This window comes from Vipera ursinii (genome assembly GCF_947247035.1).
Source record: "Vipera ursinii genome assembly, chromosome: 14".
NCBI lineage: Eukaryota > Metazoa > Chordata > Lepidosauria > Squamata > Viperidae > Vipera > Vipera ursinii.
This window is the reverse complement of record NC_139527.1, coordinates 968,543-986,638: the sequence shown is the minus strand read 5'-3', so window position 1 is coordinate 986,638 and position 18,096 is coordinate 968,543. Positions and strand designations below refer to the sequence as shown.

The window sequence follows — 18,096 nt, the reverse complement described above, 5'->3', positions numbered from 1 at the left end:
GGTAACATCGGTTGGCAGGTAACCCATTTTTTTTCTTTGTTGTCTTACACCATCAATTCTTTCAAAGTAAAATTGCAAGCTCAAATTGATTTTGCATTGCTTGTCTGCATAAAATTTCTGCCCTTGAGCTATGTTGGCTAGCTCCTTAGTCTACATCAAAAGAGTGGACATGGTAGCTGTTTCTTCATGGGTGAGTGCAGCGGAGTCTCTTGCCTTGTGTGTAAATTCTGTGCCAATTACGGAAGGTATAAAATAGATTACCTGAGCCACATGAATAACAATGAGCCAGCCCCTTTATTTCATCTCATAAGGCCATGAAATAGCTAGAAGGGGTTGACTAGATCCTTAAAGACAGAACTGGAAATTAGAAAAATAACAAGCATACTATCCAATTTTAAATAAAAAGAGAAAATCCAGGTATAGCTGCTCCACGATTCAGTCCTGAAATTAGCTGTTCAGTAGCACTGAGAAGCCTCTTGTTGGAGGAGGTTAAATGGAATGTTCATATTTAAAGAGGCCGGAGAAACAGTTGCCCTCTGGAGTCTTCCAACGGAGAACACCTGTAGGAGGGAAGCGGTTGGATCGGTGGTGAGTTCATTCCTGGCTTGCCTGTTGGCTACTGTGATCTTTGCAAGGTTCATCCAGAACATCTGAGAAGAGGAAGGATCCAAAGCTCTTGAGATGTCCCTTCTTTTTCTGGTGTCCTCTCCGTTTTAGCTCTCTATGTTAAATAAAGAGGGCCACAGAGCCAGAAAGTAGGCCTGCTTGAACATCTTGATGGCTCAAGGAAGTGATGGTGATAGCCAGTTTTTTTGGGCATCAATGAACTGAAGTAAGTAATTGACTGACCCCCAGAAAACAAACAAACCCTTGACTTTTTTCCATTGGACGTTCACATCAATCTCACCTCCACTCTGAGCTAAGCATGTGTGAAACACAACATAGCTGAATCATGAGAAGTGCGGGTAGACATCTTGGGCGCTGGTTTTTCCTCCCATTGGCAACCTGGATTGTGTTGGTGGTCTTTACCCTTTCCACCATCCATTGCAGTTCGTTGCTTCCTCCAGCACATCCCTCTTATGAGGTGGTAATCCCAAGACGGTTATCAGCCCAAGGAGCGAAGGCAAAGAAGGATGAAATATCTTACGCCATCAAGGCAGCAGCAAGGGATTATGTCATCCGACTCAAACCCTCAAAGCATTTGCTAGCTGAAAACTTCCCAATCTTCACCTATAATTCGAAGGGGGAACGCGTTGAGAGCCATCCCTACATGCCAAATGAATGCTACTATCAAGGTTACATTGAAGGTATACTTGATTCACTTGCAGTTCTCAGGACCTGCCTTGGTCTCACTGGTTTGTTGAAAATTGGTGCAAGAACATACGGTATTGAGCCTCTGCAGAATTCCCCTGCTTTTCAACACCTTCTCTACCCCTCCGAAGAATCACAGCCTATTTTCTCATCATTCAAAATGGGAGTGGGAAGAAGAAAGAACGAAGCAAAAAATCTGCGGGACAGACGAACCAGAGCGATGTACAATTATCTCCAGTATGAAGATTTCCCCAAATATATTGAACTGTATATTGTAGTGGACAAAAACCTATTTGCCCAAGAAGCAAATAACGTTAGCAGAGTGCAAACCATAGTGTTGGATGTGGTGAACATTGCAGATGCCACCTTTGAGGCTCTCAAGACACACATTGTTCTAGTTGGACTTGAGATCTGGACTGAAAAGAACTTAATAGATATTTCTACAGACATCACCAAAGTTCTTCAAAATTTCAATAAGTGGAGAACAACCAGCATGGTCAACAGGACAGTGTATGACACGGCCTTCTTGTTCCTTCAACAGACTTTTAAAAATGTCTTTGGAAAGTCCTACCACTCTGCTATTTGTGAGCCCCATTTTTCAGCAGGAATCCAAGTCTACCTCCAGAACCAATCGACCCGCTTCGCAAGGGGATTTTCTCATGAGTTGGCCTCTCATATTGGATTGGGTCACGATGACTCCCAGTGTGTCTGTGGTGAGTCTGCAAGCTGCATTATGCACACGTACCACGCCTCTGTTAACCGGTTCAGTAACTGCAGCATTCTGGATTTCATAGAACTTCACGAACAGGGTCTCCTGCATTGCTTGCTAAATGTTCCCAAGATACCTTCCAGATTTCAGCATTGTGGGAACGGCGTTCTGGATAAGGGCGAAGAGTGTGATTGTGGGGGGCCAAACTCATGCATAAATGATCCTTGCTGCAATCCTGATTGTCGTCTGAAGAGAAATGTCATTTGTGGGGTAGGAAAGTGTTGCCAAAAATGTATGCTTGCCCCTAAAGGAGACGTCTGCCGGCCTAAAGTCAGCGAGTGTGATCTGCCTGAATACTGTGATGGGAAGTCTGCGCAGTGCCCCAAGGACTTGTATGTGCAGGACGGAACACCCTGTGGCAAATATTCTTCTTACTGTTACAAAAAGAGGTGCTGGAATTACGATTTCTTGTGCCACAGAATCTTTAAAGGACAATCCAAAAGGGCTCCGGAGAGTTGCTACCTCGGTCTGAACACCCTCGGAACTTCCTATGGCAACTGTGGCAGTGACCCTTCCAGGAAGGAATATTTGAAATGCCATCCCAAGGACAGCATGTGTGGAAGAATACACTGTGTAAATGTGAATTCTGTGCCTGACCTGAACCATATGGTGGTCCATAAGAATTTAGTGCGAGGAACGCTGTGCTGGAGCGTTTCGCATCCTGCCGAAATCCATCACCAGGACATTGGGAGTGTTCCTAACGGCATCATGTGTGACCCATACAAAGTGTGCATCAATCGCACCTGCATCCCCAAAGCCCTACTTAATTCGAGCTGTGACCCACGGAAAACCTGCCAAGACAGAGGCGTTTGCAACAACCTTCACAAATGCCACTGCAACAGTGGATGGGCCCCTCCGAATTGCAAGCATTGGGGTGCCGGAGGGAGCATTGATGGAGGGTTTCCTGTGATTGCCTGGGGCAACTCCTTGGCCAAGTACGTTCTGGGAACTGTCATTCCTTTTTCCATGTTAATTATTGCTGCTATTCTTGTGATCCTTCCGAAAGCGTGGGAACTCCTGGGACCGGTTTTGAGGTGGTGGAAAACTCCCATGGACAAAGCACCGAATCCCCCCCAGAAAACAGACACCAAGGCAAGGCTGCCAGTTGGGGCTCCCTAGAAGGCCCACAGAAATTCACTCCAAAAATTACCTCCTATAATTTCGTGCAACATCTCATAATCCTAAAGTGAGCAGTGGGTCATTCATTCTTCAGAACTTCCCAAGATGAAAAAGGGCACCGAGAGCAAAAACCGAACGGCTGTGCCAAGATAATTTGGGTCGACGCAAAACATCCAATCGAAAGCCGTACTCTCCACTGTTGAGAAAGGGAAGGGAAGGGGGAGGGCGAGGATTGAAAACACTTTGCTGAGTTGTAAACAACAGGAAAAGGAATAGCAAGGTGTTGGACTCCCCAAATTCCCATTCCTCGGGTGCCACCGAAAGAAGATCTAACTCTAATCATGCTGGCTAAGATCATCTATTCAGCGCAATCATCTCTGCATTGAGGGTGGAAGGATCTTAGGGGTGGATTGAAAAGGATTCCTGGGACACCTTGAAAGAGGAAAATAAAATTGTGCAGCTGAGATTTTTCAGTTTGGACAGGGGTTTTGGAGGGGGTTGGATTTTGGGAAGCCATGACGTTGGTGTCAGTTGTGATCAGCAGAGGACATTATTTCTGTGTAGGTTAAAACAGTAGTCAGATAAGTGTGCTTTTTAGCAATCCTGGAATCTAAAGGAACATAAATCCATTCATAGGCTTGCTTTTATGTTTTACTGTTTGGCAGGAAGCTGTAAAATATTCCACCAGCAGCGCTGAAAAAAAAGGGTAATTTCCAGGGTGGTCACACCGCACTGCAGTCACTCCGGATCCCGTTCTTTGGAAGATCCTGGCAAAACTCTATCATGGGGAAAATACGACACAATCTAAAAAGTCAGTCCTCTCCACCCTATCCAATTTTCATTTCCCTCAAATAAATAGTGATTATTTAAATTTAAGGAGTCTTTCAGTTCCTTCTTGTCCAGTTGGACTTTAATTCTCTTAAAGCTCTTCCAAACTCTCTTTTTAACTTCACCCATCTGCCACTGACTTGTATTTTCCCAGCGAGGCTGTGAACGAGCTAGCTTCAGGGCCATTGGTTCAACTTCCTCTGTGCAGGATCTAAAAAGTCTAGCTGGCATTGCTGAGCAGAGCCTCGTGGCGTGACAGGGGTGGAAGGAGAGAGATCAAAGGGTCCGCTTCCCGTTCATAACACCGTCGTGGTTGAAGGAGAGGAGGGTTTATTAGCCACTGTCTGGACACGGGCTGGGAGTGTGCTGGCATAGAACCTCTTCTGGGAACGCAGGAGGGGCGTCTGGGTGTTGACGTCACAGCAAGCCTTGCGTTTCACACAGCGGAACATGTGCTGAGTCCAGCCGTAAACCACACAGTTCAGGCACCCCTGGGAAGAGGCGGTCAGGGCCTGAGAGCAGAAGGGAAGATGCTCAAGTGAGGTGGCTGCAACCCGGAGTTGTCAGGTGCCCGTGGGCTCTTCTGGGTGTGCATGGCTGAAGAGATGCTTACCTCTAGAATATACAGGGCCATGTAAACACTGGCGTTGTCCATACGTGCCAGTTTGACGAGGCCAAGGATGAAGGCTGTAGGTGGACGAAACAGGAGAAGATCAGTAACAATAAATATAATACGGATGGTATGCCTAGCAGCTACATCTCTGCACGTATTGTGTTTTTTTTTTTTAATAATTCACTTTTGATGGGTCCTGGCCTCCAATAAGTGGCTATCTGGAAGAACCCACTTCCAAACAGACATGCGGAGGGCTGTCTCTTTCCATGCAAGCAACGTCCCTGGGTCTTTCCTTACCTGGCCCCCAGCAGCAGAAAAACACCACGGGGTACAGAATCACGGCTTGCTCGACCACCTTCAGCATTGCCCACTGTTGATCACCGACGTAGCCCATCGAATTCACAAACCGCTTGTACAACGTCCTGGCTCGGATGAGCAAGCTCTAAAGAAGGAGCAAGGTCGAAAGAAGGCCTCAGCAACGTGCTCATGCCTGAAGGAGGAGAGTGTGGACGGAGGAAGCTGGGATGGGGTTCCTGTTTCACTTCGAACTCTTGGGAGGAACTGAATCTAGTCACTTGCCTGGTCTGGGTTCATTCATTCCTCCAGGCCATGAGTAACTTAACCTTGGTTTGTCGGTTAAACTACACCTGACTGAGCTTGCACAAGACAATAAAGCCTAAACCATGGCTTCCAAACCACTGGAGTTAGTTTCCACATCGCTTTAGGTTTAGGTTTAGGTTTTATTTAATTTGTATACCGCCCTTCTCCCTAGGGACTCAGGGCGGTTCACAGGGCATATATAAATAACAATACAAAAGTTAAAAAAAGATTAAACCAATGCCCAGTTAAAAACAATAATACAATTCTAAAACAACAATTTAAAACCCATAATCCCCCGTCAGGCCAGACCAGCTAATTCAAATAAGTGGGTCTTCAGGCCACGACGGAAAGTTCGGAGGTCTGATGCCATCCGGAGCTCCACCGGCAGTTGGTTCCATAATGCCGGAGCGCCCACAGAGAAGGCTCTCCCCCTGGGGGCTGCCAGTCGGCATTCCCTGACTGGAGGCACCCTGAGGAGGCCCTCTCTGTGGGAACGCACAGGGCGGAGGGGAGTTGACGCCGGCAAACCCAAAACAAAGTCATGTAGTATAATGGCTTGTGTGAATCAGGCCATTGAGAGCCTCTCTTGATCTAATTTATCCCAAAGTCCTTGCGTAACTAAAATCAGCAACCAGCCAATCTAAGATGTGCCTGGCCAGCAATTCAAGTGTTCCTATTGTTTCGCCTTGCATTTTCCCCCCAGAGAATCTCTGCTTATTCTGAAGTTCATCTGTTTACCATTAGGGAACAAAAACAAGCTCAGATTTATTCAGGAAGCTAGACTCCGGGGTGTGGAAACTCAGTTCCACATGTGGTCAGAATGTGATGCATTAAACCAGTGTTATGAAACTGTTTGCTCTAACTTACGAGGGATGCGGCAGCAGTTGGAAGGCAGCAAATGTTAAGCATCAGGGTTGGGAAAAGAAGCATGATTTGTGTGCTTCAGGCCTTTCCTGAGCCCCCCCTCCCATAAGTGCTGAAGGATTCTCAGCAAGAGGAGGAGATGCGCCCCTTGGCGTGCCTCTTACCAGAATTGCAAGGAAGCTGGCCACAAACGAGACCAGGAAAACTCCAGTGCTGTACAAACACAACCCGGCACAGATGCCCTGCTGAGAGCCGGTGCCGAGTGTGTTTTCCACGTGCAACAGGAGGCACCTGTGGACCAAACGGAAACAAAGGAGTGAGCCTGGGGGGTGGGGGTGTTGCTGAAGAGTCAGGTTCTGCCCAAAACCGTCTTCTGAAAAGAGAGGCTGGTTCTGCTAAGAGACCTCTGGGAGCCACTGGCCACCGTAGGACCAAGTCTCAGCTCAGATACAGGCCATCCTTGGCTTTCCATGCCCGGCAAAGGGTACTGGATTCAGATTGTCCTACCCATGTTCTGAGGTGAAGTTCTGAGAACACTGGAAGTGGTTGCCGAGTCCCAAAACAGGCACCATCAGGAGGATCGGGATGAGGCTGGAAGGGAAAAGAAAGGTCACTCTCCTCGTCAAGATCGTGGAGGCCCTAAAGAAGAGTCCGGCTCACCTTCCAGGGGGCTGCATCCGCCGGCCCAAATAGCAAGAATCTGGCCCTATCAAACTGGGGGGCTCATCCCAGTTTCTCCAAGTGAGGTAGCAAGCTCCCCTGCCTCCCCCGACCCCAATTCCTCCCGAATCAAGCAAGCAAGCAGCATTTGGGAGATTCATCTTACCTAGAGGAAATGATGGCTACTCGGCCTAGGTGATTTGAATAGCTCAACACCTACAAAAGGAGGAAAGAGGAGACACCAGGATTTGGCTCCACAATATGTGCTGAAGATTCAGGAGTTACAACCCGGAATGGATCTTTTTTTTAAAAAGGGGAAATAAAATGTGTACAGATACTCCCCTGGAGTTGTTTGGGGAACTGGGGGTGGGGGGAAGACTCTTAAAAATTTAGCATTTAAGCATGGGGGATTGTTGATGTGTTAGTTTCAAATGAAACTGTGCTTACAACAACGAATTTTAAAAACTTGAAGGTGAACCAGTGTTGAACCAATTGAGGGTTAATTCTCTACCTGGTACATCCTGATGTATAATTTATTTCACTGGCATGTGCGCATGCATCCACACACAGAGGGAAGAAATATCCTTCTTTCGTGCAAACAGCATACTCTAATCTTATGACACATTTCTTCAAGCCCTTAAAGCAGGGGTGTCAACCTGGCAACGTCGCGTGATGTGTCGCGACGTACCGTGCCTTTTTTCCCATTGCCGGCAATGGGGTGGGTGCGGTCTCGGCATGACGCACCCAGCCCGCAGGCTGGTGGCTTGACAGCCCTGCCTTAAAGGATGGAGTTTTCAAAGAATGCTGGAATTGACTAGATGGTTGAAGTGATCTCACAAGCTTTGTCTGGGGACAGGATGTGCTGTTCCAGGATGAGTTCTGTCCTCCTGATGAAGTGGGTGGCAATGTAGACCAGACTAACACAGCCGCCGTGCTTTCTCTTCCAATTCATAAGGGCCCCCTGGAACAAGCATTATTCCAAATATACACCAGCAATTAGCCAGGGTTTTCAAAGGGCGAGGCGAGCTCTTTCTTTGATCCTCTGCCTAGAGGCTGGCCCTGATGGTTGAGAAGGTCTGTGGTGCTTGAAAGGGTTTCCACTGAAGATGAGATTTCAAAATGTTTTTGAAAGTTTTTGAAAAAAGTGACCGAGAGTCCATTCTGTCTAGGACACATACATTTTTCTTTGGTTCTGTTGTCCTCTGATCAAGCAGGCATTGACAAAGGCCTTGTGCAACCCACAAAACCTGCTGATCCTGTTCAGGTGGGAGCCAAAGTGGAAAAGCCGAAAAGCCGAAAGGGTGTGGCCTTCTCTGGAGTAAATCCAAGGCCCTCCAAATCTCAACGGCCTCCACACTAGAGTCATCAATTCAACTGGATTCAATTTCTTGGACTTCCATGCAATCCAGTCAACTTTGGTCCTGCCCTTGTTGGCTTCTGCCTGGCTCAGCCCAATTGTTGGGAGTTTGGCCTCCAGCACACCCTGTGATGTCCACAGGTGCAAGGTGGGCAGATCTCAAGCACCTCCTTCCCACATCACAAACACGCTTAGAGATATTCAAGTCACCATGAAAGCACCATTTACCTGTGGCCTCTGGCTGTGTAAGTGCTGGTTGAATTTCCCTTTCAAATCCATGTAAAGCTGCCAGGTATAATTAATTGTGTATAGGAAAGAGGCGACATAGAAGATCTGGAGAAGCAAAACAGACAAACAAACAAGAACAAAGGCTGTTGGTCCTCCGAATTTGCCTTTGGAAATCTGGAATAAGTTGTGATCTGAACATGGCTGTTGGTTGAAGGGGGAGGAGGTAAGGAGGGGATGGCAAGGGGTGGCCCCTGTGCCTGCAAACCCACCCACCCCCAGCTTCCTCTCCAACCTCCTCTATATTTCCGCTGTTGAAAGTAACCTTTTGCAGCTTTGATTTTGTCACTGAACTAAAATCCGAAAACAACAACTATCACTGTACAAAGAGAGCGAGCTACGATGTGCCTTCATGTCTGGGTGTGGTTCTGCCCTTTTATATATCTGCCCACAATTTGTACGTAGGGCTGTGATTTTCTGACCTCGTCACCAAGCATAAACAGCTCCAGAAGGAGCCAATCCTCCACTAAAGGCATATGTGAAGTTGGTTTTTCCATTTCAGATGGCAAGACTCAAAGAAACAGGAAGATGTAATTTCCTAACACGGCTGATGAAACATGAAGTAGCGGTCCAAAATAACAAAACAAAATCACAACGTTTTCACTTTCATTCTCCCATGATAAACAGTTTTATTTTGTTCTTTAAAGGAAGCCTAATTCAGGAAAGCTATCCCAATGCATATATGATTTTTCTGTGCTTAAAAGGATCCCAAGTCCAAAGACATCATTGCAGGGGGGCCCCCTTCCAGTTTCCACTCTGTTTTTCATCCACTAAATGTGGAAAATGTTGGATTTGTTTATCCTATCAAGGTTAGTTTGTTACATAAATCATATTCTACAAGACTGACGAAACAAAATCTAATCCAGGAAAGCAAACGTTATCTGCAATAATACTGGGACATTTTATAAATAAGTATGCTTAAAATACCTTATAAAAACATCACAATAGTATACTGTATCTTCCCCAATTTTGTTTTGTGGTTTGTGTCCCCAGACAGCACGCAAAACATATTGGAAGAGAGTGAGGTCGATTAAACTGAATTAAATCTTTTTGCTGCTCTGATCTGTCCAGTAGATTTGGGGGTTAAGTGGGCCTTTGTTAACCCAAATGACTTCCTCATTGCTGATCATTAATGTTTGCAAATGGATTTTGTATCTTGAGAGCTGGCTGGGCTTTTTCAAGTTGTCCAATATACCTGCCAAGGCACACATGTTGTGAAACAGGCAAACACCAACTTCTCTTGAGAGGCAGCCGAAGGTAAACATTCAAAGGGATCAATAATAGGAAGGAACTTTGCTGCTAACTGGCACAATAATCAACATTTTGGGTAGATTACAAGACAGATTATACACCCATTTAACAAACAGAATCAAGGAGAAACAGCAACCAAGCAGCAGTAAATAAACAAGGTTTGTGGTGGTTTGGAATTGCCTTTCTAGGAGCAGGACCATTAAATGGTAACCTGGCCTCAAGAAGATAATCCTGGACCCAAACGTGCCTCACAAGCGACGGAAAATGCACAAAAGTGAGGAGAGGGAAGCAAAAAAAGAGTTGGTAGCTTTGTAAGAAGCTGGCATTGTCACAATAGAGCAAAGAAAAAAAGTTTACTAATAATACAGGATTTTTATATATCCAATAGTCAAATTAAAAGGGAAACACACAACTTTCTCTAACAGGCTCCAGTTCTGTTTGGGCTGCAAACCCCAGAATTTCCAGACCTTAGGCATGCTGGCTGAGAATTCTGGAGTCTTAATCCAACTCAGAAAAGTTATCGAGAAACTTCCAGAGAAAAATTGCCTCTCCTCTCTGTATGTTCTTGATGCCTTTGACTTTAGCTCCTCTAAAGCTTTTACCCTGTCAACATGGCACATCAGCCCCAACCAAAGCTCTTCAAGCACAAAGACTCAGCAACTGGCAGCAGATGGAAGCAACTGGATTGCCTCTTCCCTATGCGCCTAGTCCACCAGTCCACGCTGTATCGCACAGAGACCCCCTTTGGAGCCCACTTCCAAATTACACACTTTCCACCCCACCAAGGAGCCGGAGATCAACTTAGGCTTCACCTGTCCGGTGGCTTGCAAGTTGTAGCAAGCATCGGCTTCTCCAGTTGGGTGGGATGCCTCTCTGCTATACAGAAGGGCCCCCGTGAGCCAGCACAGCCCCAGAGAGAGATCGGAGAGGCTCAGGTAGACAAGAGGACGCACCTGTGGAAGGAGGAAAGCAACAGTCACTCCACTGACCAGTAGCCTTGCATTCGGACAAAAATTGGAGATCTAAGGACGGGTGGAAACGATGATCTGACCGACTGAGTTTCTCTTTCTCACTGCAAAGAGAATTGACCACACACTGTCAACTCTAGAATATCCACATATACTGTTTCAGTTCAAAGTGTGTATTAGTAGAAGAGAATGACAGGGAATAAATAAAACAGCTACTCGGCTATCCTAAAGTTGTCAGGATTCAAAAATACTGAGATGATAGATAGATAGATAGATAGATTTGGTGCTGCAAATTGGTGGTTATACTAGCTGGGCTGTAGGGCAGCTATAGACATTTGCTGAAATAAAAGTAAATTATGATTCAACCACCCAGCTTCTAAAATTAATATTTGTTTAGTAACAAAGTGGAAAGGTACTTGAACACTGCAAAACATTCCTTATGAAGATCATTGCTCCTCCCCGCTTAGTTCAGAAGGCACCATCTTGCTTACGGCCTTTCATGAGCAAAAGAATTCCCCTTACCTCGGGGGATCTGGCGGTGTTCTGGAAGATGGTGTAGCCGATAATTGAGCTCGACCCCATGATGCTGTGGAAAGAAGGGGCAGATTGGTGGAGTTTAGTTGTTAGCTTTGATACGTTTTTAGAGCTTATGTGAACCTTCTTTAGCCCAGCAAATTCCCGCTTAACAAACACAACATGCACATTTTATTGTAACAAATGCAAAGCCATTTTTAGTCCAAGAATGACTGGAAATAAAAGGCAAGAATGACCAACAAAAGCAAATAACACATATACATCCATGGCATTTAGCAGTCCCAGAAAAGGGAGATAGACCTGGTAACCCCTCCTAAAAACCCCGACTAGGTTATTTCCTGGCTGATCTCCTGGGAGATTCCCTTTTAGTCCCAGGATATCTTAAGAGAGAAGGCTGGACGAAATACCTCAGAGTAGCCGTGGCAGCTTGGATCCAGTGGATGACAGTGAAAAACTAGGTGGGAAAAAGAGCGAAATTAGGTAAGGCAGATCCTCTGGAGGGACGCAGCCCACACTTGAGGTCGTGATGGCCGGGCCTCTTAGTCCCCTCTGCGCCTCCTTCGTTCCCTCTGCTCAGCAAGGGCAGCATTTTCCATCTCTTATTGATTTATGTATTTATTCAGCATATCTCTAGACTGCCCATCTTTTACCCAAGGGACTACTTTAATCTGTGATCCTAGTCCTCTTTGCACCCCAGGCCTGGGACTGACCGTCTCTTCTCAGGAATGACTGCAGCCGACTTAGAGCAAGCTGCGAAATTCTCAGGATGCTGCGAAGTCTCTACCCCAGTGTTTCTCAACCTCAGACAGTCTGCCATGGGTGTACTTCAACTCCCTGCTAAGGGAGGGAAACCTACCTGCTAGAGCATCTCTACAGATTCTTCCTTGACTCACCTGAGCCCTCTCCAAATCCTGGGGCTGCAGGAGCTCCTGAACAGCAGCCCCAGCGGCGAAGGAGCCCATGCTGGCCAGCCAAGCAAGGAGCTGCAGGCAGCAGCAACGGGATCAGCCGTGGGCAGGCAGCTAGCCGACTGGCCATCCGCCTGCCTGCCACCTTCCTCTTCGCTCCACCTCGTTGGTCCCGCCCCGGTTGCCAGCAGCGGATGGTGGGAGGCAGAGCAGGCTGGACTGAGGGGTCCAGCACCCAGTCTGTTTCCAGGAGGGAAAGAGGAGAGGGGAGACAGAAAGAAAAAGATAAACCTGGAGGGCTGGAGATGAGGGAGAGAGAGAACCAAAACCAGAGCAGGGATGCGAAAGGAAATAAAACAGAAGACTTGTGGGGGGGAGGGGGAAAGGACCCCTTTTCCAGCTGCTCTAGGTCCCAACAGCTCCGGCGGGCTCTTTGCTCGAGGCACTCCAATTATTTTGACAGAATTAGCCAGGAAAGAGGCTTCCTGTGCCCCCCCCCCGCCACCGCCTTTTTAAATCAGAGTACTTTCCTCTAGAGTAAGATCCAAAGGCGTCTTTAGGGGAGGGGCTTCCCCACCCCAATTTAAATCCTGGTTTAAGTTAGCCCCTCCAGGCAACCAGCACGGGGAACTGCAGCTCTCACGAAGCAGATGCCTTTTAATAAACTCTGGAGAGTCTGAAGAACTGCTACCAAATTCTCGATTTGGAGCTACTCCAATGTAACTCAGCAGTCCTGCAGTTTCCACCAGAGAGTAAAGCAGCAGCTCCACCTTCTGATGGGTAAAGCTCACAACCACTTTGAATGCCCCACAAAGAGACCTGTGTGTTTGTGGGTCAGGGATTGTTTGTGAGAGCGAATTGAAAAGCTGGATCTCTTCTCTTCTACTGATCTGAACCCACAGAAGACGACCACCCAAAACAAAATACACAACTCCTTTTAAATTGGGCATGGGGTGAGGTTTCTGGTTGGGGAATTCTGGGAGTTGAAGTCCACAAGCCTTAAAGCAGCCAAGGTTAGGCACCCTTGGTCTAAACCATGGAAAAAACCACCTAGCTTCCCTTGGTGGCCACCCAGCCCAAGTCTTGAACTGGCTGGCTGGTGCCTGGAGTGGAAGGGTTACCTTAACGACCTCCTGCCGAGTTGGATAACCAGACCAATCATTCCCAGCCAGCATGGGAGTTGCCGTCCAAAGCACCTGGAAGGCAAAGGTGAGGAACTGCTTAGTTAAGACGGCCGCTTTGCAGGGGGAAGTCAGAAGGGCAGCGACTAAGGCAGCTTGCGCCCTGGACTGAGCGCCCCATCGCCGTCCGTGTTGGTGCCTGGGGAGCCAATGGTGGTTAACCACCGAAAGGAGCGGAGGCTTCCCTTGAGAGAAAACCAAGCCCGTTGGGGGAAATCCGGCCGTTTGGGCGGCTTTGGGGCCCAGGGAGGAATTTAGGCTGTCAGTCAAGGAGGGGGGCTGCTCTGAAGTGCGCCTTTGGCTGCCACTTGACTGCTTTGAAGTGGAAAGAGGGGGATGCACAGGAAAAAAAGGGCCTTTGTCCCATTCCAGAAAAACCAAGGGTGCAATTATCCGAGATCTGTGACAGTTGCGCCTTCTTAACTGTGGTGTTCTATTTCACTACCGCATTTATTTGAAAACTCCCCATGAAGGCTGCTATAGACCAGCTTTCCCTAACCCAACCAGCTCCAAACGCTAAAGGGAAGAGCAGGAAGTTTTTAAAATTAGTTTTAATTAAAAATGGTCCAAAATTGCTTGATGGGCAAAAGGTTTCTGACATTATTGGGCAATAAATTTAAACACCTGCCCTGCCCTATTTTTTTAAAAAATAAATGTTGTAAGAGGGTTAATACAAAGCCAACGTTCATCTAACCATTGTACAAGCAGGTTCCTCTAATATCCCAGACTGACGCTGGAAAATCACTTACTTTTTGGAATATATTGGGCTATTTGAACCTGAGGGAGGAATGGTGCTGCCTAGATCAGGCACTGCCTTATTTAATGAAGCAGAGGTAGAAGAAAAATAAAATGGTAGTGCTTAAAACATTTCCCTGCTCCCAATTCCGACTGGTATTAACAATTCTTTCCTTCCAGCTTCAAGACCCCAAGAAGCTGAGTTGCAGATGGAAACGTTCTGGAAGACTTCAGGTTATTAGAGGTAGCAAAGAATGGAACTGGGCACAGAAATTGGGTTTTTAAGCATCTGAGCTGTGATATAAGTTCCTAAATTTTGTGACGAAGGAAGGATTGCAAATGTTTTAGCAAAACTTGGTAGAACTATGTTTTCCTTTGAAGAATGAAGTCTGAGAGTTTGAAGTGCTTAGATTCGGCTTAGCATGTTGTGTGAGTTCAAACTGTTGCAAAGTATCCAATAAACCAAGGTTAGTTATACTATGACTTGTCCCAACAGCTTGTCTCGGCTGTTAGAAGGGAGGCAAGATGGACATTTACATTTTCCTGATCAAAAAAACCTTGCGATTTTTCTCATACAGTTGTGTGTTTGTGGGCTTGTGTGTGATTCAAGACAGAGTTGCTAAATAAAGGGTCGAAAGATATAAATCCCCATATTGGCAACCTCAAATGCAACTTTAAATGTCAGGCACAATTTCATTTCTTAGCTCAACCAGGAGGGTTCTGTTGATTAAGAAAGTTGTGATAAAAGAGAAAAATGCCTTTACGCGTTTGCTTCCCCAGTAACTTTTATTATCAAATGAAGGACCTTTTCCATAAAACTGATTTCGGTGAATACTGGTCAGTAAGAGGCAGGTGTAGCGTTGACTTCACTTACATTTTCCTTGGACCAAATGGTGCTCCACACACACACACAAACCACCCAGAGTGCTAACCCCATTTCTCGCATGCTCAAATCCCCCCCAAAGGAATTGGGGGGGAAGGGGATCCAACCCAGCCAAACGAGCTCACTAAGGCTCCACGTCAGGTCAAGCTCTAAATGTTGCCATCCTGAAAACCGCCTTGTTATTAAACTTCATGGTTGTCTCTGAAATTTCCCTCTGCTGAAGTTGGGTGTGTTGTCCCCAGTAACGGGGTGGCTAGGGGCCTTTTAAAAGGGCTTTGCAACCTCTTTGAAACAGCAAGGGGAAGTTTTTGCCTGCTTAAAGGAACACCAGTTGGGACCTCAGCCCACGCTATGTACCATCTTCACCTGCCCTGTTAAAGTTCTTCTTTCTCATTGTTCGGCTTCTTTTGGAAGGAAGACAGGATGTTTAAACGCTTCGAGAGTTCCTCTTTCTTCCCGTCGCTCATCTTGTTCTCATCGATCAGCTTGGTGATCCGGGAGATCTCATTGGGGATGAACTGGTCCCCCTGGGCAAGGATTTTGCCCATGATTTTGATGTACTGCTCGGCGGATTTGCGTTCGCTCTCTTTGGCCTTGGCCAAATGCTCTTGGCCCTCTTCCAGGAGAGCCCGGCGATGCTCAGGGTCTTGGGCGGCACTTACAAATTTGCCGGCCAAGGCATCGAATATTTTCAGGCAACCTGGCATTCCCATGTAGATCCCTCGGAGTTTCAGCCAACGCTGGAGAGCACTGGCCTTAACCTGCCCATCGTAAGGCAAGGGCTTCTCCAGGTCACCATCTTGGAACAGGTAGAAAACTGGATAAGAGTCTTTATCCAGTTTGTATTTTTCCCCCAACTCCATGTTCTGCTTGTCACCATAATCTGTAAAGAAAAGCAATATAAACTCAGGTAGGAGACTTGGATTGGGAGAATAAGTAGTTGGTGCGTTTGCTGGTCATTGTTCACCTAAGATGTGATTAACCGGGAGTCACTTTATGGGAGGAATGGGTAGCATATACATTTAATAAGTCAAAAAATAAACAAGAGACTTTCAGAAACTGAAGAAATTTCTAAACAGAAATTTTAAGTTAGGCTTGAGCGGATTGATTAAACTATTACTGTAACTTTCTTAATATAAAGGAACAATCAATCATTTGAAGGATGAAAATATGCAGCTGGTAGAACCCCCAAATTTTAAAGCCTTGAAGTCTAGAAGCTTGTTCCTTGCAAAGCACAAGAGAATGGAAACTCTCTATTCTCCCTGCAAGAGAATGCAAACTCTCTATTTCGTTCACCCTCTTTGTGCTCTTATTTTGATCGTCCTGGGGTGGAAAGAAACAGCAGGTGTAATTTTAAAAGAGGAACAGGTGGGGAACTTCCATTTCTAAAATGGTTGCAGAGAGAGGCCCGTTTTAGAAATGAAAATCGAAAGCTGAACTTTTGGAAAATCTTGTGTTTCCACCGAGATAACCCAGGTCACATTATGGGCCAGGAGCGAAAACGGCGTTAGATCAGCCAGGGTATTTGCAAACCTGTACCCAAAACCTTGTAATGGCTGAAGGCTCAGTGGTTAGAGCCGATACAGAGGCTACATCTGGAAAATACCAGACTGAGCACATGACAATTAAGTAAATCCAGACAGTTTTGTTTATATGAGAGGCAGTATGGCCTAGTGGTTACGGCACCAGGCTAAAAAGCAGGAGACTGTGAGTTCCAGTGCTGCCTTAGCCACGAAAGGCAGCTGGGTGACCTTAAGCCAGTTCCCCCTCTTTCAGCCCAGCCCACCTCACAGGGTTGTTGTGCGGAATACGAGGAGGAGGAAGGCATGTTGGACATGTTTGCCGCCTTGACTTATTTCTCAAAATAATAGAGGCGAGATGCAAATATATTTAAAAAATCCCGCCTTTATTATTTTGATAAATAACTCACGACGTCATCATCATCCCAAAGCCAACCTCTGGGCCTCAGGTAGGGTCCACCTAGACAGAGCCCCATCTCACCTGAGATTCCCACCTCAGCCACCAGCAAGTCACTGCTGGACTCCGAACTCTCGGCCACTTTTTTGAACTCGTCTTGCTTCTCCCCGTAAGGGTACTGGGTGTCGAATTTCACCAGGACGTACTTGTGCTTTGGGATCACCTGTGGAAAGAGCGACACAAGCCAGGCTGTGAGGAAACGGCTTTGCCTGTGGAAACCCACAAGGATCGTCCCATACAGTGTTTTCTCCGTCACTTTTTCTAGCAACCAGTTGAAAGCCTGTTATGTCCCCTGGTATTTCAAGCCATTTTTCTCGGGTCCTCCTAGGCCCACCCCTTGCAGCAAATTATGTTTTTTCCCCGCAGTTTCTTGAATAAGCCACAGTTGGGAGGGAAACACACCACACGATCACCCTGCAGACTCTGCCAGCGCGGATCCCTTCCAAAAACGGAGAACAGGTTATTCTGGAGCGTCTCCAGGAAGGAGTTGCTTTGACGCTTCGCTGCCTCGCTCCAGGCTTGGGGAAACTGAGGCAGCACCCAGGTGGGGCTGCCTGGGGCCTTCCGGCCGCGGTTCCCACGCCTCCCCAGATCCAGAGCACCAAGAGCCGAGATGGGCAGCACGCAACTCGGATAACGAGAAAGGCAAAGCCTTCGCAGCCCTTCGGTCGTCTGAACACGGTGCTTCCCGAGTAAGAGGGGCAGGGTGGAGAGAGCCCGGGATTCCCGCTGGACTCCCCCTTTCCGCCCCTGCCCAGAAGGGGAAAGCGCCCTTTGCGCCTGGTCAGAGGCACGGCCGTTCCCGGTCCGCGTCGCCCTCGCCGTCCACTCGCACTCCCCGGATTGGCGAGTCGTGGGAATCGGCCCGCGCGGGCTTCCCGGGGGGGAGCGCTGGGGAAGGGCAGCCGAGAGCCCTCCCCGCTCAGCGCCGGGCCGCTTCCTTCTGCGGAGGGTCCCCGCCGCGCCCGCCAAGGCCCCGGAAGAAGGCGCCGGGCCCGCTCGGCTCTGCGGCCCGGCCAGCCCCGCCGGGAGCTACCTTGTAGAAGGTGACGGCGTCCAGCGGGAGCGCGCCCTTGGTGTGCAGCGCGCCGCTCCTCTCGGGGCCCGCGCAGAGCAGCAGCAGCAGCAGCAGCGGCGCCGGGGGCGGCAGGAGGCGGCGGAGGCGGCAGGCGCGGCGCCCGGGACCCGCCATGGCGACCGAGGCTGCTGGGCGAGCGGGCGGCGGAGGGGCTGGCGGAGGCGGTTCCGCTGCG

At 47.8% G+C, this 18,096-nt stretch overlaps 3 protein-coding genes across 3 annotated transcripts; 1 reads left to right on the top strand and 2 right to left on the bottom strand.

Annotated features, from left to right (window-relative positions):
• Positions 1-200: 200 nt before the first annotated feature.
• LOC310646900 (disintegrin and metalloproteinase domain-containing protein 21-like) lies at positions 201-4,073 on the top strand. Its single transcript, XM_083373706.1, has 2 exons — positions 201-3,015; positions 3,865-4,073. Exons 1-2 carry the CDS (start codon positions 953-955, stop codon positions 3,872-3,874), a joined length of 2,073 nt encoding a protein of 690 aa, XP_083229832.1. The 5' UTR covers positions 201-952; the 3' UTR covers positions 3,875-4,073.
• Positions 3,833-12,615, bottom strand: TMEM116 (transmembrane protein 116). Its single transcript, XM_083373709.1, has 11 exons — positions 12,053-12,615; positions 11,567-11,613; positions 11,148-11,211; positions 10,470-10,610; positions 8,350-8,454; positions 6,931-6,980; positions 6,612-6,695; positions 6,269-6,395; positions 4,938-5,082; positions 4,641-4,714; positions 3,833-4,539 (listed from the first exon to the last, which is right to left on the bottom strand). Exons 1-11 carry the CDS (start codon positions 12,119-12,121, stop codon positions 4,324-4,326), a joined length of 1,122 nt encoding a protein of 373 aa, XP_083229835.1. The 5' UTR covers positions 12,122-12,615; the 3' UTR covers positions 3,833-4,323.
• Positions 12,616-14,752: 2,137 nt separating this feature from the next.
• On the bottom strand, positions 14,753-18,096 carry ERP29 (endoplasmic reticulum protein 29). The gene is made up of 3 exons (XM_083373874.1): positions 17,880-18,096; positions 16,868-17,006; positions 14,753-15,749 (listed from the first exon to the last, which is right to left on the bottom strand). The coding sequence occupies exons 1-3, from the start codon at positions 18,033-18,035 to the stop codon at positions 15,241-15,243; spliced, it is 804 nt and encodes a 267-aa protein (XP_083230000.1). The 5' UTR covers positions 18,036-18,096; the 3' UTR covers positions 14,753-15,240.

What these genes read in the sequence shown, in the direction of transcription:
- LOC310646900 (XM_083373706.1), top strand. Translation starts at nt 953, where the DNA reads ATGAGAAGTGCGGGTAGACATCTTGGGCGCTGGTTTTTCCTCCCATTG.
- TMEM116 (XM_083373709.1), bottom strand. Translation starts at nt 12,121, where the DNA reads ATGGGCTCCTTCGCCGCTGGGGCTGCTGTTCAGGAGCTCCTGCAGCCC. An exon ending in AGGATTTGGAGAGGGCTCAG is followed by an intron (nt 11,614 to 12,052) that starts GTGAGTCAAGGA and finishes TTTCCCACCTAG; the next exon opens with TTTTTCACTGTCATCCACTG. An exon ending in CCAGCTTCCTTGCAATTCTG is followed by an intron (nt 5,083 to 6,268) that starts GTAAGAGGCACG and finishes CTCCTTCTTTAG; the next exon opens with AGCTTGCTCATCCGAGCCAG.
- ERP29 (XM_083373874.1), bottom strand. Translation starts at nt 18,035, where the DNA reads ATGGCGGGTCCCGGGCGCCGCGCCTGCCGCCTCCGCCGCCTCCTGCCG. An exon ending in ACGCCGTCACCTTCTACAAG is followed by an intron (nt 17,007 to 17,879) that starts GTAGCTCCCGGC and finishes CTCTTTCCACAG; the next exon opens with GTGATCCCAAAGCACAAGTA. An exon ending in GGCTGAGGTGGGAATCTCAG is followed by an intron (nt 15,750 to 16,867) that starts GTGAGATGGGGC and finishes TTTTCTTTACAG; the next exon opens with ATTATGGTGACAAGCAGAAC.